The sequence below is a fragment of the Hippocampus zosterae genome, chromosome 13 (genome assembly GCF_025434085.1).
Source record: "Hippocampus zosterae strain Florida chromosome 13, ASM2543408v3, whole genome shotgun sequence".
In the NCBI taxonomy this organism is placed as follows: domain Eukaryota; kingdom Metazoa; phylum Chordata; class Actinopteri; order Syngnathiformes; family Syngnathidae; genus Hippocampus; species Hippocampus zosterae.
In genome coordinates this window covers 12,468,829-12,496,541 of record NC_067463.1, presented here as the reverse complement: position 1 = coordinate 12,496,541, position 27,713 = coordinate 12,468,829, and the positions used below count along the sequence as shown (strand labels likewise).

General features: G+C 41.3%; 2 protein-coding genes across 2 annotated transcripts; both read right to left on the bottom strand.

Moving 5' to 3' along the window:
- Positions 1-195: 195 nt before the first annotated feature.
- smc3 (structural maintenance of chromosomes 3) lies at positions 196-20,260 on the bottom strand. Its single transcript, XM_052083502.1, has 29 exons — positions 20,068-20,260; positions 19,599-19,674; positions 19,111-19,149; positions 18,962-19,029; positions 18,802-18,873; positions 17,519-17,598; positions 17,341-17,419; positions 17,073-17,190; positions 15,823-15,998; positions 15,567-15,647; positions 14,872-15,036; positions 13,681-13,802; positions 12,837-13,050; positions 12,374-12,477; positions 12,052-12,151; positions 11,266-11,426; positions 10,688-10,829; positions 9,844-9,994; positions 9,586-9,736; positions 7,748-7,901; positions 7,430-7,588; positions 5,766-5,873; positions 5,270-5,378; positions 4,776-5,023; positions 3,117-3,329; positions 2,843-3,031; positions 1,398-1,575; positions 1,194-1,300; positions 196-692 (listed from the first exon to the last, which is right to left on the bottom strand). Exons 1-29 carry the CDS (start codon positions 20,080-20,082, stop codon positions 621-623), a joined length of 3,651 nt encoding a protein of 1,216 aa, XP_051939462.1. The 5' UTR covers positions 20,083-20,260; the 3' UTR covers positions 196-620.
- A 1,223-nt stretch (positions 20,261-21,483) lies between these two features.
- On the bottom strand, positions 21,484-27,312 carry dusp5 (dual specificity phosphatase 5). The gene is made up of 4 exons (XM_052083453.1): positions 26,825-27,312; positions 25,911-26,044; positions 24,429-24,648; positions 21,484-22,222 (listed from the first exon to the last, which is right to left on the bottom strand). The coding sequence occupies exons 1-4, from the start codon at positions 27,186-27,188 to the stop codon at positions 21,816-21,818; spliced, it is 1,125 nt and encodes a 374-aa protein (XP_051939413.1). The 5' UTR covers positions 27,189-27,312; the 3' UTR covers positions 21,484-21,815.
- Between the last annotated feature and the right edge of the window lie 401 nt (positions 27,313-27,713).

The window sequence follows — 27,713 nt, the reverse complement described above, 5'->3', positions numbered from 1 at the left end:
AAAGAGACCATTTGAACTATTCCAGTGATGTGATACATTAAAAAATATTTTGTCACTTAAGAAATGTCTTTTTGTTGTATTTGGTATATCTGTAGACAGAGCTGCTACACATAAAATATCATGGAACTAACCGCGAAAAGAGCTACGGTAGAACTACGCCATCTAACGGTAGAAACGGGAGCCAAAGTTTAAGGCTTCTTTTTCCTTTGTCCCCAATTTATTACATACAAAAGGAGCAAAAAAATTCAAAGGATTCCAACATCAAATTCAATGGAAAAAAAATCAACTTTCCATCATTGACATGGCGCTGCAGAATTCAAATCACATGTATATAACTATACTAAGAGAGAAAATGTCACTAGATAGTAACTATAGAAAAGAGCGACTAGTTTTGAACATTTGATGGCACACAATATGGTGGGAAAAGGGGTTTGACAGGATGGAACGGGTATAGTGAAACAAACATTGGTAAAGCTTTCCTGCAGAACTTTAACCTCCAAATGTTCAAGTCATACAAATTCAGTCAACTCCAATTAAGAAACTCGGTGAACAACAGCCAAGAAGGTTACAGTGTACTTTAAACCTTAAGAACGCAGAAGAAGCAGAGTAGGAGTCAACCATTAACCATGGGTGGTGTCATCCTCCACAAAGTCTTTGGCCTGCTCTGCTGTGATCACATCAATGTGACTCACCTAGAAAAAAAAAAATACAAAACGCAATTTCAACACTCAATGCAAAATAATTTTACAGATTTAAAAAGAAAACGTAAAAAGTTAAAAACAAAGCAGATGTAAGCTGATTAGAATAATTTCAATTACAATGCACACAATCCCTATTCCTGTTCTGTATTGCGGTTTATCTACTGACGGCTCTCAAAGCATTAATCTCACTCCAGGCAGCAGAGGGCGGTGTAGCTCTAACTCAGAAAAAGCAACCGTATTAATGTGAGGGGCAAAAAAAGCCTCACCAGGAGATGTGCAAGTTTAATTAAGCACACCGCAGCAAAACCTTTTCAGGCAACTTCCATCAAAAGTATGACATGTGGGAAGAAGGCTAAGCTAACAGAAGCACCCGCAGAATATACAAACTACAACCATTTGAACTCCAAAGCTCTGTGAGGCAGATGTGCGAGGCACTAGGTTGCCAAGTTGACCTAGGCTCAATTTCGCAAGAACCACCGGCACCCAGCTCACCTTGTTTCTGAATTTAACTCCATAAAACTTGTCAGCAGACTCCAGCAGCTCAGGCCTGAAGGTCGTAGTGATGAACTGAGCGTGGCCAGCCAACTCCACAATCATGTCTTCAGTGGATATGCAACGCAAGTATGTTGATATGTTAGTATTTCATCAACGTTAACGGCACGTACTCAGTGTTTGTGTGAAATTTCTGCCCATTACCCGAGACAGCCTTCCTGTGCTGGGCGTCGAGGGCCTGGTCGATCTCGTCGAAAAGGTAGAAAGGGGCGGGGTCACACTTTTGGATGGCAAAGATCAGAGCCAGGGCCACCAAAGACTTCTGACCTCCAGATAACTGCTGCATTTCTCTCATTTCACCCTGCTTGCCTGTAAAAGACACCTACACGCACACATACCGCAACACACCCACACAGACGGCCTTCTGTTACTTTTACCATCAATGTAATATAGCTTCCTTTCGGAATTGATGTAAAAAAAAATATATGGAAATGTTTGCCTTCTTTTTCATTTTAATTGACCCACCATTTCAGTTGCAGTTTGATTTGTTGGCGGCCTCAGTGTTGGCCCAAGACTCATGCGAATGTTATTTGTACAAATTTTGACTTCAATGTAGTGCTTGGCTGAGGGTCAGAGTGGGAGGGAGAGCTGTGACGCATGTATCACCGTGTATCCAAAGTTGTTTCACCATGTTCGTCGTGCGAAGAGGGCCAACTGGTCATATTGTTTAACAAAGTTAAGCCACACTTTTGTTCGCCGCCGTGCAGCATCTCTGTCACACACGCGCACACACACACACATGCAGCTTCTTCAGTGGTGGCATTGAAACGATGGAGCAAAATTTTAAAATGGGAAGCATTCTGAGAATATCAGAATGTTAGACCCGGTTCTGATTAATTCTCGATACCCAAACCTACTCAGTTGGCAACACAGAGTGGATGCTCGTTTGGTCGCATGACATACACATTGCCATGGTAACAAAAGCTGTAGGCTGCATTTGCAAGAGACAGATCCCCCACCCCTCAATACAGCATGCCTTTAACCGGCATGTGACAAGTGGATATTAATTGGGCCGAAATGTTTTTTTAACCTTTAGTTTTTTAATTTAACCGAAGAATGTCAGATACCTTTGACTCATTCAATCCCAGCCATTTTCACCGGAGCAACCCCCTCAATCCCAGCGTTGTACTGGATTTTGACTGGTCTTGCAAGGCCCACAGAATATTTGGTTCTAATTTTAATGAAACATGGAGCCTACCAAAATAAAGTTTGGACTCTCTTCTTTCAGCAGAAAAAAAAATTGGTTCTATCTTTTTCCATTCCTCAGCAAACGGCATTACAAAATGGCTTAGTATCATGGAAATGGTGATTCCTGGGCAAAAAATGGAGAAAAAGCTTTTTGTAAAAGCATGCATTTCAAGCACGTGAGGCACCACTGCTACCTAATGGTCACTTTTTACATGATTTATAATGCAAACGGCTTATTCTCATTCACAGATTGCATCAGACCCTCCTCTCTGTGAATATTAAAAACATATTTTAAAAAAAAGTACAGACTCCCCATCAACCATCACATAAAACTGGCTAAACATAGGCTAATTTGAGGACAATCTGGACAGAATGGATTCCAAAAACAGTGAGGCTCTTACTCTGATCCCCACGCCGGTAAACTGATCCACAGAGGGCACGCTGCTTTGTGAGCCAGAGCCCCTTTCGCTCTCCGCGCCGCCCTCTTCATCTTGAGACTGACTGCCTTCGGCGTCTCCCTTCTTCATCACCAGCGTCGCTTTGCCTCCAGGTACCAGCTTCTGGAACACTTCGCTGAAATTCTTTGACACCTGCGGGTGTGAGACAAGGCAAGAGTCAGGTGACTGACAAAAATGTGGAGGACTGCACATCGAAAAAGTTTTAGGAGAGCAGTACCTGTTTGAATGTGAGCTGAATGGCTTCGTACTTGCGCAGCTCCAGGACATTCATGAGCTCCATGATGGATTTGTAACCTCGCTCCAGTTCGTCCTGACGCTTGATCAGTTTCTCCTTTTGCTCAGAGAAGTTGACAAACTGATCCAAGGCCTTCTTGTTCACGTGACTGTACTTCTTCAGCTCTGTGTTGCACTGCTCCAATTTACGGAACAACTGGCCGGGGGAAAGAATAGAACATGAGTTCTCCCCGAATTATCATGGTGCATGGTGGTACTTCAATTTTTACAGAGTACAAAAAGATATATAGTTCTTTCTTTTCATTGACAGAGGTTTTAACAGGTAGCAAGCTGCTACAGTAGTCAGTAGTTTAGAACACCAAGATTACATTGATAGCCTTTTACAAGATCACTTTGATGAATCTTGAAAAGTAATACTATTTGTGCGCTATTAAAAACAAAGATTTTCTTCCCCAATGGATAAAGTTAAGTGTCTATTTCAGGGAGGTTTGAACATGCCTTTGGATGATGAACCCTGCCACTAACTGGGGCAGAGTATATTTTAGACGGACAGCCGCTATTTGAGGAAATACAGGTAGGCACACACTTATCATAGGCATGATAACATTCTATCATCTTCTGAAAACAAGGTTAGCTGATGAATTAGTAAGATGATTGAGCTAAAAAAAAACAACAACAACAACAACAAAACACTCTCTCTAAACCCCGTGACCTATCCATTGATTGGCGTCGCAGAAGGAACAGCAAAGAGCATTCTCCATCACCTCTCCACTTCTGCAATCGATGGCATCACCCTATCCAAGAACACGGTTCCACCGAGAAAGAGTTATTATGTGGGTTGTTTGAGAAAGAGGAGGGCTATTCTCAGCATTGTCATGGAAAGAAAACAGCACACGTACGCAGAAGAGTACATGCTTAGACATTAATGAAGCTGCAGCCAAGTGCACTCAGTCAGAGTCTGAGCCCCCCCAGAGGCAACAAGCTGAGCACTGACTCGTATCTGAGTCATTGCTAATGGGGTGGGTGGGCGAAGGCTTCAGGCCTCGTTCTCGGGGGGAGCTTCTGCTTTCTTTGCTGCATCAGAGTTCAACAGTTGTTTATTTTCGAACTGGCCAGTCATTGGAGTGGAGCAGAAATCTACTTGGCCAAAGTCTATTTTCAAAGGCTTATTTGGTGACTTACGGTGCTGCTGGAAAGCAAGCAAGCAAAGAACAAGAATACAAAGTTCGGTGAGGACCGATTAACAAATAAAGATTGGAATCCAAGACGGTACTTAACAGAGGGGTGGAAAATAACCACAGCGAGGCTCAAAAGTCGAGTTCAATTAGCTTTGGAGCAGATGTTTTCAACTTCGGTACTGATTGTTTTACCCAAACGGTAAAAATGTAGTTCAAATATTTACTCCTCCAATATACCATTAGTGTACACAGCCCAGAAAAATCTAATTAAACACTTGGAAAATTAAGATGCTAGGATGTGAAGTCAATAAATTGTTGTGGCTCACCCTGTTAGATTTTGAGATCTTGACAAATTACATAAGTGAGGAGTTGTGGGGTAATAAGTGATCCCAATGTTTTTTGTTGTTGTTTTTAAATAAAGAGGCCCTTACTCTGAAAAGCAAGTTAAGTAAAGACGATAATACCTGCTTGAGTGTGAGAGTCTGGTACTTCTCAAAAGCCTCCTGAGGTAGCGAGCCCAACTCCCTGATCTTTTTCATGCACTCCTCCTTCTTCTTGAGCAGCATGCCCTGCCTGTTGGTCATCTTCTCCAGCTCCTTGGTGTCATGATTGATTGCGTCGTTTTGTTCCTTCTCTATGTTTTTCCAGCGGTCCATGCTCTTGATGTGATCCTTGATCTCCGACTCGGTCTTGTCAACCAAAGAATCCAGATCTAGTAGAGAACATGCGAGTACTTCTCAGTTTTTTGTGTCACTTGCATTTCATCTTATATGGTTCGAGATCAACAAATTGAATCAATACTGTTTGGTTGGTTGTATTATATTAGAGTAATATTATAGAGTAATATATTAGAGTAGTATATTGGAGTAATATTAAGACAGTGGTTATACTGCTATGCTTCTATCAAGCACACAAGTGGAGCTTAATGTACTTCTCCGGGCCATAGTGTTGACCATACCTTCTGATCGAGCCAGTGTCTCCTTGACCCGTTTGTTGATGCCATCCAGCTCAGATGTTGTTGCTGTGAGAACAGTGCCTCCCTCGGTCTCTCTCAGCTCGTTTAGCTCCTGTGTTTGCAAATCAAAACAAGGAGAGTCTTTGTTCATACAAATTCCTATTGTGCATTACATCAACAGTCAAATTTATTCCAGGCCTTGCCCTGAGTACATATTAACATAAATTTGGGTTGATCTAATCAAAAGTTAATTCACAAACACACAGGTCAACACCTGGCATTTAAATACATCTCGAGTGGCCACTTGAGACTGCAAACTGAATTTTCTGTTCTGTATGCAAATAAAATCTCTCCTGAACCTGACCAAAATCCCTGCTGAGAAAAGTTATGGAAAGTACTAACTTGTGTTTTGCTCGGGGATTGGAATACACTTTACTCAATGAAATGCGAGGACCGGTAAGCTCATAATAATCATTTGGACATTGAAGCCACACTATACCTGCTCCACTTGATCAAGACGCTTCCTCAAATTCTCATTAAGGTACGTCTCCACTCGGGTCATGATGCCCTCCAACTTGATTCTCTCATTCAGCAATTGTCTGTTGTCCTGCGGGTGGCACAAGAAACCACAATGTTATTTATGCGACTGGTCTTGGTCTAACAACTGAGAAAGCAGCGACCGTATCTATTCACTCTGAGTACCACGGCAACGTTCACTTTAATAAAATGCGTTACATGTCACATCGAAGAAGTGCAAACTCTGGAGAAACATACGTTAAAGATTCTGGGTTGTGTGGGTGAAGTTGCGTAACACAAGTGGGGACAATTTGAGATTATTCGGGCGAGAGCTTAAAGAAGCTGGCGCAGAAAAAAAGGATCACAGGAACCTCCCACACACAGCTGCTGCCTGTGCCATTTACCGCACCCAGGTCATTTAAATGCACTAGAAGCAGCAGGAATAAAAGGACGATGGCAAAATTAAGACAACAATGGTGTTGCACTCAAGTGCATATGAATTGATCTATTTTAATTATGTTGCAAACAGTATTAGAATTATTAGTAGTATTTGTTTTGTTGAGAAAATGTTTTTATTACAGAGACCTTTTCAACTTTTATTAGGTTCAATGACGGCCATTTTAAACTTATGAACAAATACTGTGTGATGAGATTATGAAACGATGGTATGAAAAAACAATTATGGTTTCATTACACATGCTCATGTTAATCATTTTTTAATGAATGAAGAGCATTTGTATTTTCTAAAACGGTTTTCTCAACATAATGCCTCCAAAATAACACATCTCACAAAGGACAGTTTTTTTTCATTAGTGTAAGCAAAAATAAGTCAATTTCACGCCAAACAGTCAAAGGCTGCATGACTATGACACTGATTTGCTTTTATGACGCAAAAAAAACAACCCCCCCCCAAAAAAACCATCTTGATTTCTACCATATAACGTAGCTTTTCTCTCTTGGCACTTACCATTTACCATTACCGTCCGTCTCAATCGACCTGTGTTTAATTAATTTCACTTTTCAGATTGGCACAACAGTCAGTCAGTTTAATTACAGAATATGAATTGCCATGGACATCTTTTTACAGGAGTTGTTTATTTTTAAGTTTAGTTTATTTGGTATTAATAATCTCAAGAGCAACTAGATATAAACATCATACTCTATAACAGTTCTAGTTTTGTCAAACCTGTGTTTTTAACTTGCATGCAGTATGTGAGTAAATAATAAGTATTTACTTAAAATACTTCAAATGCATTCATTCATTTTCCGAACCGCTTTATCCTCACTCGGGTCGAGGGGGTGCTGGAGCCTATCCCAGCTGTCTTCGGGCAGTAGGCGGGGGACACCCTGAACTGGTTGCCAGCCAATCGCAGGGCACATAGAAACAAACATTCACGCTCACACTCACACCGTGGGACAAATTAGATTGTTCAGTCAGCCTGCCATGCATGTTCTTGGAATGTGGGAGGAAACCGGAGGACCTGGAGAAAACCCACGCAGGCACGGGGAGAACATGCAACTCCACTCAACTACCGGGCCGCCCTACTTCAAACGCATGTAAAAAAAAATTGTTTAAAAAGGGACAGAGCAGAAACCCTCATCATAAAACCAAACTCCAACACTTTTCCTTTCTCATGTCCCCCTCACCTGCTGAAGCTGACGTATTTCATCATTGAGGTCATCCACACGCCTCTGGTCCTCCAGGCTGAGCTGGGAAAGCAAATCGGTGCCCAACTCATCCTTCAGTGACTCCCTGGTGGACTCCATGGCATGGAGGCTGGCCTCCAGACTCTGAAGACTTCGTTGCTGCACGAGAAACAAAAGAAGACACAAAAAACAGAGAGCGATGATCAGTTTCAACAAATGACCTGTGCTGAAAAAAAAAAGACAATGAAGCCTATGCTATAAATGACCCCAATGTCTGGTGATATGCTTTCCTTACAAATTTCAAGTCATTTTGGTCACCTTTGGCATGAACGTCTTCTCTGACTGCTGCCTCTTCTCTTTCAGCATCTTCATCTCAGACAGAATACTGTCACGCGAGGCTTTAAACTTCCTCTGCTGCGTCTCAATCTGCTGCATTTGGTTCATCAGCTGGTCAATCTCATTATTGATACGTGAAAGCACATGTTAAGGAAGTCTTCACCATGTATTGCAAATTTTCATTAAGAACAAAAATAATTTAATCCAACGGTTAATCGTAAATTTCTGTGACATTGCATGAGACAAGCCTTGTGAAAAAGTCAAACAAAACAATTGCCTTCATGAAAAAAATTGTTCGTAAAAATGAAACGTTGGGCGGGGCAGAGGGCATGCATCTAAGAAGGCTTGTGAAATAGATTTTCACAGTAAATCTCTGCCATCAAAGATCTACCTTTATTATACACAGTAAAATTAGTGTGTGTTAACAACCTTTCAGACTTCTCAAAGATTAATTTGATTAACATTTTGATGTCAATTAAGGCCTTGTTTTTTATTTGTGGATCCATTCCTTTTCAAGGCTTTTTAAGGATCTGCAAGAACCCTGCCATCTTAAAGGTAAATGAACAGACAGCACTATCGATTGTCCATGACTCCTACACTCCACTGGACCTTGGAGGTTTCAAAGAAGTCCATTAATGCAGGCAAATCAATAAGATGGTGGTTTAATTGATTGAATTACGGTCCAGACAATGCATGGCTCAATTGCATTTCCGTCAGTGAAAACGACAGATATGAAAGGGACGTTAAAAATGTGAGTACTCGGCAAGTGATATTGAACAAATTCAAGACAAAAAATTGGAGAAGTGCTGAGCCATCTGAGCACAGCTTCCTTTATACTTGTCTGTCTCAGCAAAATGAAGATGGACTGGACACTTAACTAAAAGCGACGGGTGGGGTGAATCAGTGCAATCTCACGCCTAGACAGGGCAGAGGTGGAGAGACAGAAAACAATGGTGGGCTTTTAAATAATTGATGTCAACTGTGACTCACCACTGCGGTAGAGAACTGGTCATCTGTGCTTTTGCCTGCCTTCTCACGTAGAGTTAACCAGCAGATACAGATACAGATACAGATATACACACACACACACACACACGCACGCACGCACGCACGCACGCACGCATCACCTGATTCACCACAGATGTGCCAACACATGTAGAAGTACGGTGTCAACAGAAAATACTGCAAAAGCAACACATATCCTCTCTCTATCCATATCCTGACGTGCTTTTCAGCTCTGACAGCAGTGAGTCATTGTGGCTGGGTCCAATATTCTCTCATCCTTCTTTTACCTGCCTTAGGCATCTTGCGGCATCCCAGCTTTGTGATTTAGTATGTATGGTAATCCAAATGTGAAACCATTTATAAAATATTAACTCAGCCATCCACTCATGGAACATTTATACACACGCACACCATACAGCCACTAAAAACAATTAAGAGATTGCCATGTTTTCTTCCATTTTTGTTCATTTTAATGTCAGCTGCCACTAAAAGTGTACTGAGGAACTAGCGGACACAAAAGAAAACATGGAATGCCTAAAAGTGCCATTTCTGATCATACAATGCCACAGCTATTTATGATCGAAGAGAGAAAAGACAGAAAGAGATACATATCTCCTCATCATTTTGGGGTGTATGGTAATACCGTCACTAATTTGAATTATTGGCACCCCTGGTTAAAATATCTATGATTTTATTGGAGAAGCACCCTGTCATACTAGAAATTGTAGAAATGGTTCACCAGCCATAGAATCAAGATCCTCGCATGGCCCATGGAAAATGCCTTACCAAAGTAGTGAAAATCAAAAAGGATATGTTCAATGTTCCTGCGCAGATTCTCGTTAAGCTTGGCCTCCAGCTCACCCAGCTCCTCTTCAGCCTTTCTCATGTCCTTCTGCAGCTCCAGACGAGACTTTCTTGTATCATAATAGCCTCCTGTCAAAGCTCCACGGTGGCTCACCTGGTCACCTACAAGGTCAAGCAGACATCCAGCCTCTTCACATGTTCTATTGATTCGCTTGCAATTTGCAACTATCCTCATGGGTTCTATGACTGTGGTGTGTGGTTGACCAAACCTTCCAGAGTGATGCAGTCCATTGTGAAAGCCCGGGCCAGCTGCGTCGAAACCTCCATGCTGCGACAAATCAAGGTCTTCCCAAATACATGTTTGAAGGCCTTGTCAAAATTGTGGCTGTAGCGCAGCTTGCTGATCATTGGAATGGCATCCTGATGGAAGGTTGATACAAGATTGTATGATCACAGAGAAGGTAAAGTCCAATACTATATGACGCGATACTTAGGAAAACTAGAAAGAGCAAAGGCAATGCACGGACATGAAAAAATAAGTCATAATTGGCTCATTTCTCAACCAAATTTCATGAGGTTTACGGTTTGTCACTGCCAAAGAATGTGCTTTCTTGGCATAGGCGAGTACTAGAGCTGGGCGATATGATATATATATCGCAAAGACGATAAGTCAACCTGGAGGAGTGGCCTACAAGATTAAACATACATTGAGAAAAAGCGATTCAGAAAATCGATGAATACATAGTGAGCGTATTAAATATATATGTTTTCACATTACAGTAGTGTGTTTTGAATTAGACTTTTGAGAGCTGCAAAATAAATGTTTTAAAAATTACATCACAGTGAAGCCCCTCCTTTATTTTGTTTTTTAAAATACATTGCTGCCCACAAAATTATTTTGTGCCTCTTATTTAAATTGATAATTGCATTTGTACAAAAATATGTAGACTGTACTGCTTCTGTTTACATTTAATAACTTGATATATCAGCACTACCGTGTGCAAGTCATTTTTGAATGTCTGTTATTCTCAAGAAATTACGTTAAGCAGTTTTGACAAAATTATACTAAATGTGAATTATGGTCCAGGCATGCAACTCAAGTGTAGTCCTTACATTGGTCTCTGGGTAGGCAGTGTCCCTGACATCTAGCTTGCTGAGGGGTAGAAATGTGACCTCTCCAGGGAGATTCATCTTGTTGAATTCCATTAATATTTTGGTGCTGACCTCATCGGTCTCCACAATGTGGTAGAACAGTCTGAAAGTGAAACCATGTTAAATGACATCACTACTGATGGCCACATTCCAAAATATCGAGCATAGAATACAGTGAATCTACCATTTTAATTTACTAATGCATAGAGTTGCTATTCACAGGTGATTGAGACCGGGCCGGCCCGAGAACAGGGAAAATATGCATAGAATTGACGGCCATTCAAATGCAACCCCACCCCCCCTCAAAAAAATACAATAACAACAATATATTTGCTCACAAAAGGGAGCTTCGAGAATTATTAAAAACAAAAAAAACAAGTGTGAGTATGCGCGGGTCCACTGTAACGCTATCTCTTTCCAGCCATTAGTTGTGACATTGTTTAATTTACATCTCAGTCAACTCCAGATGGTTCACATTCAGCTCCAAATGGAGTACTGTTTTTTTCAATAGAAGGATTAAATAAAACATCATGACACACCTGGTACCAGCAGTTACCTCCACACAGGTATAAAAGGCAGGCTCACACTCAAAGTTATTCATAACGATGCCGTGGTAACCATTGATCACATGCTGGTTAATGCCCTTGCGGCGAAAATGCTCAAGGACTTTGTTGATACTGTCAATGCCATTCAGGATGGCCTGGAGGGAAGAAAAACAGTGTTGAATACATTATTCATAGTTGTTTAAAAAAAAAACAGTCAGAAGTAACAGGAGGTGAATCTGTGAAGCTTGAAAAGACCATTTTACTGTCCAGTATTACTCCTCAACTGTGAATAATTTGCATAACCGGGACATTGATTTTATTATCTCATGATGTCAAACGCGAGCGCCAAATGCACACGGCGGTGAGCAGGCTGATGGACAGCACAAGCGAATTTTGATGACGTATGTCAACAAGCGTCCATGCAAATTGAAGAAGAAAAGAAGAAAACCTTTATTAGTCTCACAATGGAGAAATTCACAATTCACAGCAGCAAAGTTATGAAAGTAAGAAGTAGAACAACAAAATATAGGAGCTGCTGGAAAGGCAGCCACTCTCGCGGCGCCATTTTGAAGTCAAAATAACAGAAATAACACAAGACAACACATAGGACACAGACAGTCGTTCAATCTTCACCAAATTATAATTGATCAAGCTCCTTCCCCCCCAAAAAAACACTTGGGAGTGTATTTTTTTTCTCATCAAGCTCTTATTCGATATAGTAATTATTGTGACAGGCCTACACACACTTCTAATGTTGTGTTACACCAGTCAGTGACAGACCTTGCCCGTGGCGGCTCTGAGGAGCTGCTGTTTTTTCTCCAGGTCCTCCCGTTTGGCCGCCAAGGCCTGCTGCTCTGCATTCTCTTCACGCCACAGGTAGCTACACACACGGATGTGGACACAGTTATACTTATGTCACCATAACAGTGAAAGACATAACCTCTTGGAATAGTCAAAATCCATGTGCATTACTTAATCAGTAAAGGTTAGTTTTGTTATTAGAGTTGATTTTGTTATGCTTTGCCTTGAGTGACAAATGTAATGTTGAACCCTCTATTTGGACTGTGACCTTATTAAGCCATGAGTAAAAAATGAATCTTACTTTCTTTCACTCTGCAGCTCATCTTTCCTATTCTTCACTTCATAGTATTTTTTGTCCAACTCCTCAACACGGGTCTTCACTTCATTTAGATCTTGGTCCAGTTTCTAGAGACAAAAATGAAATAAATAAATACAATTATCAGCTCAACTCAACTTTATTTTGAGCACTTTAAAAACAACTAGAGATGAATATAAAGTGCTTGACATCAAATAAAACTCAAACATAAAAACAGTCACGTGGCAAGCTGTGAACAGCTTGTTTCTCAGCTGAGTTGTAAAAGTAATAGGTCAAATTAAATGTGGAAAATGTTTTGAAATGATTTAGGTCTCATTTTTCATAAATAACTGCCATATGAACAAGGGTGTGCAGACTTGTTATTTATAGCCACTATATAAATACAATATATATTAAAAATATAAAAACATTTAGACACACATTATAATGTATTAAAATGACTTATTACGTTATATTGCTCCAGGTTCTTCTCTTTGTTGGTCTCCGTGTCCTCCAGATCTTTATTAATGGCAGCAATTTGCCTCTTTTTATCATTGATGGCCTGGTCCAGAGATTTCAACTCTTTCTTGATCCATTTGTCCCTCTCCTCTTTGGAGGTGAACTGACTGCCACGGCCCTGCTTGGCGTACAGGTCTGTCCTCTCCTGTGTCGCTTGGGCAAGTCTAGATGGAGATGAAAATGTTTGCATAATTTTAAGTATGTATTTATATTTCTGGTTAGAGTTCACCTATAATAATGTATGCGCAAGAAGTGTTATGATTAAATTGACAACTAACCGATTGTCAAATGAAGAATTATTTTGATAATCAATTAACTTTTAGCAACCCTGTTTAATTTACAAATCTTTGGAATCAGGCTCAACAGTAAATGTTAACAGATTTCTGTAGTCCTCTGTGGAAGCAGATTGATTATCTTTGAGTTGAATCAAAATAAAACATTTGCCAACATCTGCTTTGACTTTGGAAAACAATGAGAAACATTTTTGCCTACTTTCTAGAATTTTACTGACCAAACCAGTAACTGAATCATTAAGTTATATTTGTACATTTGCTGAACGGTCAATTTCACATAATGTCTTATTTTTAAATGAAGGGACGTAATTTTTTAAAATCTGATTCATTGACTAATCAACAGATTAGGCGATCCTTAAAATGATTGCTGTATGCACCCGCCAAACTCCTTGCTGCCGCCATTGTCAAAAGACATTTAGATTAAGATGACTGACTCATGAAATTAGGCCTGTTCTCCAGTTGCTCTGGGAACTTGTGATGTGGTGAATGAGTCATCCCTACCTCGAGATACCTCGCTCCTCCTTTTCCTTCACCATATTGAATTTGGGCTCTGTCTCCTGCAGCTCCTTTTGCTTCTCCTCAATTTTCTCCAGCAATTTCTGACGCTCTTTCAGAAGACGTTTCTACAAGAGTGGAACAGATTTTTTTATTCCCCGCGCTTGTTTCTTTGTGTTCAAAGACGAATAAAAATCTCTACTGTACTATACTGAATTTCCTTGGCCAAAACAAACTTGGCTTAACAAAACAACATAGTTTAAAAGACAAAAAAAACATGCACACAAAACCAATATCTCTAACCATGGCAACAAAGAGCATTGTACCAGGTATCTTTTAAGTACAGGAAGCACTGTGTGTCACTATGGTCACAGAAGCCAATCTTGCCAAATTAGGGATATTGGACTTTTAAAACAAGTAACACACAGGACTGCAACAACACCCTGTGATTGCAAATAAAGCTACACGTTGCCAACGGGCTTTGTGGATTTTGTATGCTGTAGTGCGCGTTATATGAGCAGACAATGGGTTGCTCTTCATGCACAAAGTTGCAGAGCATGAAATATCCCTGTTAAAAAGGACATTCAGAAATAAAACACTAACATACTTGTCCAGTTGGCGAACAGTGTAGCCACAGTGCTAGCAGCCAGAATGCATTCCTTTTTATTTTGCTCTAGGAACATTTGGCTGATGCTAAGCCACCACCAACCAGCATTCTGCCTGGGACTCATCATGGCCATCACAAAGACTGAGCCAACAAAGCTGTTATTTATGATGATCTTCATACACACACACACACACACACAAACACACACACACACACACACACACACACACACACACACACGTGTCCACAAATATGAGGCTCTTCTGAAAGTGAGTCATACCAGCTCTGCACACAAACCGATGCCAGTCAAGATGTGCAGTGGGATTTATGTGTGCTGCTGCTTACAATTGAATCACAATCTTACTTATAAATAAATAAAACTTAATATTTGATTATTACTGTACAGGGTTAAAGGGAAGGCAAAATCACACCTTGGCTACACTTTCTGCCATTTCCCACACGCAGTGACTTACATTAAAAGAACAATCGTGCACGTGATAGGAGTGACTATAGGGAGATACATGCAGTGATGCAGGGGAAGGGCAAGTGTTGCTGGTAAGCAGAGTGACGCAGATGGGAGGCTTCCATACCCTCTGTTCACTGTTGCCTGCCAGCTCATCCTGCAGGTCCTTGGCCTTCAGCTCGAGTTTGGTCCTCTGTTTAATCTGCTCCTGGCGCTCGGCCGACAATTGCTCCTTCTCCTCCTTCATGGCAGAGATCTTGGATTTCAATTCTCGCACAACTCGCTCTGTCTCCTATATGAGGACAGGAAAGAAAAACGTGATTCCATTCATTGAGGAGTGCAACATCCATGTATTTCTCCTGAAGAGATGCAATTATTTTAGGCGTACAAACTGTCAAGACTGCTTAGTTTCTTCGGGCTCCTCTGTGTGTTTATTATCAGGGCTACCAGTATCTTTTTTAGTGTGACGTCAACAACTACTTGGCATATTGTACAGAGTGAGCAAAATTAAACCTTTGCCGTCAGTGCACCACCAGCCGGTTGTAGGAGTGTGAATATTAGCTACTTCGACCATGTATCCAACACTCACATTTGGTGTAAAAAGTTGCGGGTTATGCACTCTAACCTTTTGTTAGTTTTCTGTTTTCGCACCAACTGCAGTGGTACTACAGATGGTACCTAAACATCAAATTCAGCTTTTCTCAGAAAGCACTTGTCTTCATTCTACTTCCTTTAATTGATTTTAATTGTAATATTTTACAAATGTTCATATAGTTTGGATGTTTGCTTGGAATTTGTTGTGTTGTTTGTTTGTTTTTTTACCTCGACTTTGTCTCTGGCGTCTTGCTGAGCGTCGCGTAATTGTCGGGATTTGTCTCCACATGTTTCTCTCTTGGAAGACAGCTGGAAAAAATAAATTACAATGCTGAAAATCAACTCAAAAGAATGTGATGGAAATGCCACTTCTTTATATATTACAATTCCGACCACACTAATTATTACTTCCACAATTTGTTGGGAAGTATTTTGGCAAACATCTTTACAAACAAGCACATTCAGGCAACTTTGGGGTGTTTACCTCATCCAATTTGGCGCGGGTTTCATTGAGCTCCTGGTTGTAGATGGTGTACTCAAGGGCTCTTCGCATCTTGTCCCATTTCTGGTACTGAGCCAGCTCTTCTTTTTCATCCTCCAAAGTGTGTAGACGCTCTTCAATGTACTTCAACAGCTCATTGATCTTCTCCCTTTTCCCCTCTGGATGGACACATGCATCATTATTATAATGACAAAACATTGTTTTGAAATACAGTACATATTAAAGGAATTGTGTTGATCAATACCCAATTAGAACATCAAACCAGACAAATAAGTCTACTGAAATATTAGCAGACTAATTCACAGGCAATATTCTGCAGCTGGTGATGTCAGATTGTTTTGCAAAATCGCCATAGGTAGATTTGAGGATAAATAACCATACTGTGCTGGTATTTCATGATTACACTAAAGCAAATTAAGGTAAGAGTAGGGTTGGCTTTACATCACATTTTCATTCTCAGAGTTGCGGATAGTGCTTTGATCTCGTGACGGAAATATCCACCGTTTAGCTCTCCCCATAGTGCTCATTCTGTCGCACATAAGGTGGAGGCTATCCAAAATACATCCTGGACTGGTCGCCACTCAATCGCAGGCCACATACAGATAATCAACTGTTCACACTGACATTCACTCCTAAGGACAATTTGGCCTCTTAAATAGCCTAAAATGCATCTTTTCAGAATGTGGTAGCATGCCGGAGAACCCACACAAGGTTCATGAAAACATGAAAAGTCCACACAAGATGAAACCATAGCTGCGACACAAAACCAAAACTTCAGAAATGTGATGTACACATGCTAACCACTAGTACCGTATGCTGCCTGTATGAAGAGAAAAAAAATACTTATTAAATAATATCGTTTAGAGGGCGGCTCGGTAGTCCAGTGGTTAGCACATCGACTGCACAGTGCAGAGGTACGGAGTTCAATTCCAGCTCCGGCCTCCCTGTGTTGAGTTTGCATGTTCTCCGCAGACCTGCGTGGGTTTTCTCCAGGTGTGCACGTTCCAAAAACATGCATGGCAGGTTGATTGAACACACTACATTGTCCCTAGGTGTGAGTGTGAGCGTGCATGGATGTTTGTCTCTGTGTGCCCTGCGATTGGCTGGCAACCGCTTCAGGGTGTCCCCCGCCTACTGCCTGAAGACGGCTGGGATAGGCTCCAGCACCCCCCGCAACCTTAGTGAGGATTAGGCGGTTCGGAAAATGGATATCAATATTGTTTAGAGCACACCTGTCTCCTTCATGAGCGAAATACTTTCTTCTTTGCGTTCATCATACACTCTTGTTCCTGCCACCTCTCTAAGCAGCTTCAGACGCTGAGAGTCAGGTGCTGTGGCCATTTGGTTGATCTGCATCAAACATTAAAATAATTACCCCTTTCTCGAAAATTACAACATCTATCGCACAATAGGGGCGTATCAACGTGACTTCATTTATGATGGAAAAGCATTTATGATGTGTTGGGCAAGTTGGAGATCAAACCAACACTTCCTTCTCACCTTTCCCTGCTTGACAATATAGTATGGGTTACTGCGGGAGAAGCCAGCACTTTCCAGAAGGTTCATGACGTCATTCTTGCTGCACCAATCACAAACACCACCAAACATGATCACATCAATTCAGCGAGGCCAGTATTTCCTGTGATTACTATAACCTTACACAAACACAAACACTTACGTCACCATCTTCTTGTCCAAGAAATACTGATCCTTCTTTGCACCGATGACACGACGAAGGGAGACTTCCTCTTTGTCAATCTGGAGGGAGACACAATCCCAATTAACCGCTCATGACACCTAACTTCCATTCATTGGCAACAGCAATTTCAGACCAAAATGATTTTATAATGTAGCACCTTTGTGGCCTAAATAATACACACCATGCAGAAAGACAAAAATCTATTTAAAAAAGTTGTTGGTATGTTCAGGGTTCACAATGGATTATTAGGTGCAATATCAATCAACGTGTATTTTTATACATAGATTAAGGCACACCAGATTATAAAGTGCATTATATTTGTGAAGTATTGTTTGACAAATAACTTTATTCTACTTGTACCATATGTTTATTTGATAGATTTAGCACTATTATGCTAGGTTCAGACTGGGTCTTATAAGATACACCAACTTCCTCACTCTCCACTATACACGGCTGTTCTTTTTTTGCTCGATCCGGGGAGCTATTGGAAGCCATGGAAGTCATTTACCTCTCGGTTTTACAGATCACAATGATATTGTGCCACATTGTAACACTGGAAACACGTTGCCAGTAACACCGAGCTCACGTTCTGTCTGATAGTAAGCATCAGACTGGTAGGACTACATTTTCTATGATTTGTAGATACACAAGCATGAAATATGAAGGAATTTGAATTCAAGACTACAAACTAAAAACCCGACATCCATATCTTAGGCACACTGTCAATTTTTGAGGAAATTAATGGACTTCAAGTGTGCCTTGTGGTCTGAAAAACACAGAACGTTTCACTGTATAAAATATGTTTTATTCCATGGAAAGAGCACTTGAAATGCTTCTAAAATCCTCCATAAATAAATTCATGAAAAAAACTAGCTGCTGAAGTATAGGACTGCCCACACTGCTCTTCTCACCAATGATCTTGAATTTGCTGGTTAGATCTGTGATTAGCTCGTCAAGTTTTAGTACGAGTGCCACGGAGAAAGGAAAACGGAGAAGGAGGTTCCCAGGGTAGAATATGAAACAACAGGGTTCAGGAAAATGTTGAGAAATAAGGGTGTGGTGGGGAATTTAACGTTTGTGTTGGGGGTGGTGGATTACAGTAATACATTTCTAACTTGGGTAATGAGCTGAACTTGTTTGTGAAAACGTGGCCTCCAACAGCCTGCAGTACATTTCAAGCTTAATAATTTGAGTAATGTATGCACTGGTAATAGTTAAATAAATAAATACATCAACAGTGTTTACCAATGTAATAGTCTTACCGGCAGCCGGTTGTCAGAGTTGTCAAATATAATCTCCACAAATGCAGAAATGACTCGAGGACCAGTTCCTTCCTACAGAAACGGCAGAGGAACATTTATGTTTGCATGATTACTAAAGTTTGTCTTAATTGCTGCTTATGCTACCTGCGTAGATACTTACATGTAGCAAGGCCAAGCGCTGCTCAGGTCGGAGGTGGCTGAACTCATCGCTGAGCACAAACTGAATGGCTGGGGAGGAATAAATAAACAATGAACCTGAGTTCTAATTAGATCATGGAATGAAGATGTTATTCGAAGGGGCCCACATACCATAGAAAAAGTTACTTTTTCCTGATCCATTTCTCCCAACTGTAAAAGAGAGGGGAAAATTTAAAATAAATCGGTGTGTGCCACAGCAACATTAGTGTGTCATGAGGGGTCAAACTATCCACGTTCACTTAAGTGGTTTGAAAATTATTTTCTACAAATAATATATCACTGTTCATCTGTAAAGTTCTTTGTTACAGTCACAGCTGTATGCTTTTTGCTTTTTTTTTGTTCCAGGCACAATAATTATGTATCAGTATATAATGTTCAACCAGCAGGTCCAAATTTCAGCCTAAATATTACATTTGTGACCATTTGAAACTACACAAGATTATTTCAATTGTAAAATATCTGTTTTCATTTGTTGGGAAATGCTGTTTGTTCTACTTAACTCATGTGGGTGTTGTCCCTAAAATAACAACTTAGGTGTCTGCCCATACAGTAAATGCAGTGTAATGAAGGAGAATGAGGGTCAGTGGTCCAGTACCCACCGATGACATTGTGCTTGGGACTAAACGGGTCTACCACAGTCTGGTCCCGGTAACTTCGGAACCCCTGGATGATAACCTGCACAAGACCCAATGGGCATCAATGCATCTTTTTGAGAAAGCAACAAATTGATAAATGCATTGTGTTTATTACACTGTAAATGCGCCGGTAACAAATATTGTAGGTACGTAGAAAGTCGTAATCGAGAGAGTAGGCTTAAGGTTTGAAAATTCTGCTAGCTTTAGCATAGCATCCTCAAGAGGGGGGCGGGCAATTCAAGTTCTGGTTTACCTCAGCATTGCAGGTATTAATTTTAAGTTGAATGTGATCTGTCTTAACTTTGTGAACGAAAAGAAACAAAATATTTACAGTAAGGCTGCGTATTCAGATCAGGGTTCATTGAGCTAAGTGTCAATTCTAGCCCAGTCGGCCCTGCAAAGTAAAACGGAGACACTCTGGTCGTTGGCGTACCTGTTTGATATACATCCTCGTCTATTTCGGTGTCTCCTTGTCTGAATCAGGAGGTAGCCGATCAGCTCCACGTAAATGGAGATGAAAAATAAAAGTCCACACTTGGACAAAGATTATGGTTACAGCATTTAAAACTGGTGAACTACTCCGTAGTGGAGGAAAACATGGAAAATGGCGGCGGGGGCGGGATGAATGGAACATACCAAAGTCAAAACAGGGTAATAATAATAAATATCCTCATGGTAACGACGAACAACAATCAGTTTTGCATAAAATCTGGAACAACATAAGAGTTTATTTTGTATAGATAACAGATACTGTGTTGTAGTTGCGTCCGTGCAAAAAAACTAATAATCATGAAAGTTTGGTGGTTTAAAGGCATCCCCATTTCGTAAATGTGGTACAGCGCAGCTGGTTGTCTTGTGGGCGCGAAAGGGGTGAGAGAGAAACAGATAGCTACTGTACCACGTTAAGTGGCATAAGAAGCATGATGAAAATTACCCGACTGTCATTTAAAAATGTAATCTCTCTCTCTCTCTCTCTCTCTCCTCTCTCTCCTCTCTCTCTCTCTCTATATATATATATATATTCGTCGTCTTCCGTACCGCTTGATCCTCACTAGGGTCGCGGGGGGTGCTGGAGCCTATCCCAGCTGTCTCCGGGCAGTAGGCGGGGGACACCCTGAATCGGTTGCCAGCCAATCGCAGGGCACACAGAGACAACAACCATTCACGCTCACACTCACACCTAGGGACAATTTAGAGTGTTCAATCAGCCTGCCACACATGTTTTTGGAATGTGGGAGGAAACCGGAGTACCCGGAGAAAACCCACGCAGACCCGGGGAGAACATGCAAACTCCACACAGGGAGGCCGGAGCTGGAATCGAACCCGGTACCTCTGCACTGTGAAGCCAACGTGCTAACCACTGGGCTACCGGGCCGCCCCTATATATATATATATATATATATATATATATATATATATATATAGTGTCAGTCTCTCTCTCTCTATATATATATACACACACACACACACACAATACAAGCGCGCACACACGCATACACACACACACACACAATATTCAGTATCGCGAAAGAGTTGACCATGTTTGCGGTTTTTTGAAACATGTTTAGCCACGCAAATGTATTGAACGCATATTGGACAACGGACATGCCTTTACGTGTTTATCTGTCGTAGGAAGTGGTGAAGTACAAATACTGTACCTTGTTACTATGCACGTTTTTGGTCCACTAGAGAATGTGATCAAAATTCCTATTGTGTACAAATAGCAGTAACATTATTTCTCTTGTTTTGTATTGAAGTACATTTCAGTCATCTGTTTTTCTCCAAAAGTATAAGTTTGAGTACTTTTACCACCTGTTTTTTATTCAATGATTGTAAAATGACAACATTATTTTCACCTTTTATTAAACACATTAATATCAACATTATGGGGGAAAAATCACAAAGAATGCAATTTTCAATAAATTAGACTCAAATGCCTGACTGTATTTGTGAATGAACATAAAAATCACAACATCAACCTAAGGCATGTATATTGCAGGTTTATCACTGTGCTGTTGCCACTCCACCGGCACCAGTGTCATCCTATGAAATGTTTACTACTATCAATTTAAACTTGCTGGTCTCCAGTCTGGTCTGCTGGTTTCAACACCAGGCACACAGGGAGCTTTTACATTTGATACATTTTCAAGTAAGACTACAAGCGGTCACAGTTCTTTTTTTTTAAGGCAGTGCAGTTATTGGGCTCAGCTTGAACTGATGATGGACCGGAGACTTTAGGCAAGAGGTAGGAAGGGTGAATATAGATGGCTCAAAGTTTTTGGTGTTGAAGGAGGTGGTGATGTCATTGGCAAAAAAGGAAGCGGACTCTGGGATACAGGGAGTGGTGGGTTCAGGTGCGGCTGTATTAGTGGGCGCTGTCGAAAGGACCTCGGACTCAAATTGTAGCAGCTGACCCATGAAACTAAAGTTGGGTGAGATAACAGCCCGGCGCTGCTTGATGATATCGAATGCTGCATCCAGTCTCAGCTGCTGGGTTCTCATGATGTAGGCCATGCAGATGGTGGGGGAACGAGAGATGCCCGCTTCACAGTGGACGAGGACCTTTCCTCCAGATTGCTTTACGTGATCTGGACACAGGACAAAAGGCCGGGTCAATCATTGGACACGGATGTGCGATTTTCTTCAAACAGGTGACATAATATTACTAAGTAAACTTAACCTTGCAATCGCAATGGGTCATTCACACGGACAGTTATGAATACTGTAAAAGCATAGAAAATAATAAATCACATTTGAAGGAAGATTGAAGCAATACCCTACTATTTACTTCTACTTACTATTTATACAGCATTGTATACCACAGCTACATAAGCATTATCCGAAGAGAACCTTCGCAGGGGCCACGTCTTGTATATTTTCATTTTCTTTCATCTGTGTCATTTGAACACACTTGTGGATGTTCTGTAACATAACTGCATGGAATTTCAGTCCTCCTAAACCATTGTGGGGATGTCACAGGGAGCATGCACTTTGACTATATAGTACAAAGTTTATGCTCATTCGCAGAAGGGGTTCTCTTTTTAGGCACATACATGTCATATACGGTATCGTCATTTAAAGGTCAGATGTTTTTCGCTCTTTTTTGCATAACCTAGGCCAAATTGAGATCCATGCAGTTTGCCGTTTGCATGTAATAGGCTTTGAAAGGCAGGGCCTGCAAAAAAGAGCAGCCTCAGAGTGCATTATGGCCAGACACAATCCTGCCAACGGCTCCCCGATGAGCCACAAAACACCCTCATATCAGCAACTAATCACTCAGAGGAAAGGTGTTTTTAATATCACATTCAGGAGAACACTGGCCATACCGCAACAAAGGTTATTTATATATTGAATATTAGTTCAGATTACTAAGAAAATGGCAAATTCAAAATCAGAACAAGAAAGGGGGTCCGGCTCATTTCCAAACCATATTATCTCTCAAACCTGATAGGACATGAAAGATTATTTAAAAAAAAAGAGTAAAAGAAATAAATACATTGCAGCAACGAACCCTTAATAGAATTCCTTTACTTAAAGGTCATTTCAATCAGCTCCAGTTGGCCACTTGCCTTGATGTTTTAATGACTATGTTCGTTTTGTGATGGACTTTTCCAGCTATTTTGAGTCAGAAGGTCAATGTTTATTTTTAGCCACGAAACTACAGGTGGGAAGCTTACAGCTGCAAGAACATTTTAGCCAGTCTGCCATAACACATTTTACGGAGAGATACTCATGAAATATAATAATAAACATTTATTGTTCCACAAATTCAGTAAGCCCGGAACTAGCCCTAAATAGGAAAAATGTTACCACCCTCGCCGTAAACTGTTAATCATCTTCACTTAATTTGAAATAATTCAGGATCTTAGTAGATGAATTTTAGTGCTCCCGCGGGCTAAATGTAGGTTAAAACTACTCCTGATACAGTTAGCTGTCTTATGTAATGAGGACTAAATGTAGGTTGCATCATCAAACAATACACAATAGCAGTTGACCAATACTGGTCAGTCCAGTAGCTCCTGGCTGAGCTTTGTTCTTGCTTATGCCTGTCTTTAAATAACCACCAACACATTGTGTGCGCCGTTTGCTGCTGCTGTTATGATCCGCCATCGCTTTCCCACACACTCGCCTTTCCACAGGCTGCCGCCCTCAGGCCCACCTGTGAGCAACCAACCACGGTAAAGGTGTTACCCCTCATTCAGCCTTCCACCTTCCTGCTCAGCCACTTGTCACACTGACTGCATGACCACACCCACTGGAGATTAGACCTACCAGGCGATGACAACATGCGAATGGCTTTTTCAAGCTCAGAACCAGGAGGGCGTCAACTCCTGAGCAAATCCTGAATGGAAGTGACTGGTTGGATGCGTTGGCAGAGGCTTGAGGGCAGACGATCAAGCTAAACTGATTACCACTGAGGTTATAGTCCTCTATTTGTGAATGGTAGCACATAAGTACAGCGAGGGTTTATTTGAGGTTTGGCGAAGACGCCATTTAAAAATAAACACCTATGCATAGGAGTGTCGCCTAATTCAAACTGAATATTTCTAAGACCGTGCGTGTAATCTACAACTATAAATATACAGACGCTGAAGGTGGTGTTATTCTGGGTAAAGATCTATCCTTGGGATGGTTGCGTATATCTCCCTTGCCACATAGTCTAGCTGAGCACACTATTTTGAGCAGCGAGTCAAAACGAAAAATAAACATGTGGAATTATGATTCAGAAATAAACCTTCAGGTGGAAGCCCCATAAAACTGGTTCGGACGCCCAGTTTGATAAGTTCAACTCACCGATAAATTCTATTGCCTCTTGGAAGTGGGAGCTAATGTCGGCCATGTGGTTGTCTTCCACCGGGATCCATTTGTAATTGTAGTGGCCCTTGGTGGGCTGCATGTCTCTGCGTGACACGTTGAGCAAGGCAGTGATGTGAAGATCAGTGAGATAGTCCTGCCTGGAGGCGTGGTAGGCACTACCGAGGTATAGGAAAGGCAGGATCTCCACAGGTTTGCCCTGAAAGTGAGATATGGGTGGGGAGGGAGAAACCAGATGTGAGTCAAGATAAGTGGGGTCAATATACAACAAGGTGTGATGTTGGCCCCTATGGGATAGCCACGTACAGTACATCTAATAAAAAAATGGGTCAATCTGGAGCATATCATTTTGCTTATCTGTTATTTAAACGATTGCAATGCTACTACGTGATATTGCACTCTCTAAAGATATCCACGTGACTGCTCTCGCTGAATTGAAACATCAAAGAAGGAAATGAGTGAAAAAGACGTGTACCGGTACATGGAAAACACCGAGTACATTTGCCAGTGTAGGGAGGGTATCAGAGTACCCCGATTGAAAGATTAACGGTGCTCCGGTAAAGTTTGTTTCACTACAATACAGGGAATCCTGATGAGACGTTCCAGCATGGGGTTTCGGGTGAGGATGGCAAAAGCTGTGACATCATAGCAGCAAGACAACATATGCATGAATTTAAAGCAGTGTGCCATTTAGAAAAAACAAGACTTCAGAAATTGCCACAAGGAAATGCCATGATGTCATAAGTCTGTTTTAGTAACTGCATTTTCTCATAGTGACGCGGCATACCACAATTCAGACAGATGCTTGATGATATCAGCGCCATACAATACTTTGGAAAAACATAAGATCAACCAGGCCTTTAATTTTTTTTCTGAAAAATTCCAGTAAATTGAAAAGCTACATGAAAAAAACATTTATCACCGGAGGGAGCAGTACATTGTTGTTTTTTCCTCTAGTGAGTTGGAAATAGCGAAGCACTACTTAACAAATATTCAACAACTATTGCTATTAAAAAAATACATACATCTATTAATTTTCTGTGGTACTTGCTCTCATTATGTTGCGGGTGAGCTGTGCCTGTAGCTGATTTAGGGAAAGTGGCGGGTTACAGCGGATTGATTGCCAGCAAATGACAATACACTTTTAAAGTAATGATTTTGTTTTTTAATAATAATCGGATGAATTGCTTTTTGTTTTGGTATTTGAGATGTTGGTACACTGAGGAAAAAGGTCATGGATAAAAGGGTGTTTTTCTCCCATCTGGCCTGCTCCCTTTCTGGAACCCATAAGGTCACACGGTATCACAGCATGTTTGTGTACAGATATATACACTATGACAAATATAAACCACTCGATTGTTATACTATGCTGTTGGATGTCATGATAGAAAAAAGATAGATGTCCGCGCGCTCGCGGGTGTGTGTGTGTGCGTGTTTTGGAAAATGACGTGCTGCCCTTACCTGCTCATAATCTGGTTTGTGGTGACCAAACTTCTCACTACTGGCTCTTTTCTCGCTTTCAGTTCCGCTCTGCTCGATGCTTTTCACTTCAGTGCAAAGTTCAGGGTATTGCGAGTGGAAGTTTTCATATCCTCCTATGAGAATGGGTCGTAGAGAAGGGCGCATGAAGACCTGTTTACATTTACAATGATCAACACACGAATACACACCTTGTGAAACCGCAGAGTTTATAAAACAGCCTTAGCGCCGGATTATAAACTGATTATAAGAGCCCCATTAATTACTGGAGTCCGCTAATCCTTTTCACTTCCACAGGATGTAAAGGCGACAGACGGAAATTGAGGTGTTTTAACACATAATCACAAACCGGGCCAATCATTTAGATTAAATTGTATTTTTTATGACCGTTATTTGTTTCTTGCTACAGAGAGTCGGTTTAAATTTGTTCCAATTTGTCATCACTGACTCATCGGCTCCGCTGACGCACATTTATGTAGTCTTCAAACATGGCATACAAAGAGTTTAAGGTGACAGACAGGACGGATCTCCTAATTGTTTTAAAAGGCCACAAATGAATAGGAATTGCTTTAGTAGGTCACAAATGAGAAAAGAGACTGGGTAGCTACGTTGGAACACGTCATACAACGACAATTGTTTTTGGTTTTTTTTAAATTTTGTTGCACGGTTTTGTTCAGAGGAAAATTAGTAATTTTCAAGCAGGAGTCATGTGCCGATGACTAATAATGTGTCGACGTTGGCATCGATATGTCATCACCATGCTGCTTGAGTGCTTTCCCATAAAATAGTCGATATACAAATCGGTGCCAATGTCATTGCCACGAAAAAGCAAACTATCTTTACTGCCCCCACCCTTTATTTTTTATTTATTCTTAATAAAAAAGGTTGTTCGTTACCTTTCAAGAAGCAGATGTTGGCCCCGCTGGCCACATGCGTTAAGGTATTTATTACTATTTGTGCTACGCTGTCTTTCTTCAGTTTCTGCCAGTGGGACGTCCGGTCATCCAGAACCACCACTGCCGATATGCTCCCCTCCCGGAGCCGGAGGACGGCTCTCTCGTCCGGGATGACAAACTGCAGAGGTACCGGTCCTCCCCGCGACCTCCGGACCACCACGGAGTTGAGATTGACGTTGACGGAGCCTTTGATGCTGGAGTTTGTAAATGACAAATAAGGTCGACAGTCCACGATAAGGCAGCTCCTGCACTCCTTCCTGATGATCCTCCGCAAGTGGCGGCAGTCGACGCTGGACACTTTCATTTTTTTTTTTTAAATTATTGCCTAAAGAATGCGTGTGGATTCCTGAATGACAGTGGCTGCGGGCGACAGATGAGCCCAGCGCGCCTCAGTACCTACATTGCCTCCAAGGGGATTCCGTTCAAGTCTTTTTCTACTGAATGAGACGTCGTCGTATGTGACGTCACGAGCCATATTTGGACAGCAATGAGGCGTGGCCGCAACCAAAGACCCACCCGCGTGGATGACGGCTGCTGCGAGAGTCCCGCCCTCTACGTGACGTACGTAACCAGCCATTGATTAACTCTTACTCATCTCACATCCTTTTCTCACCAGCTTCCAGTATCACTTTCGAGAAGCATTGCTGTGATATTAACTCATCAAAACAATGTTGGAAGAACTACTAATAAGGAAAGGACAAAACCGTTCACTATTTGAATGTCAATCATTCATTCATTCATTCATCTTCCGAGCCGCTTGATCCTCATTAGGGTCGCGGGGGGTGCTGGAGCCTATTCCAGCTGTCTTCGGGCAGTAGGCAGGGGACAC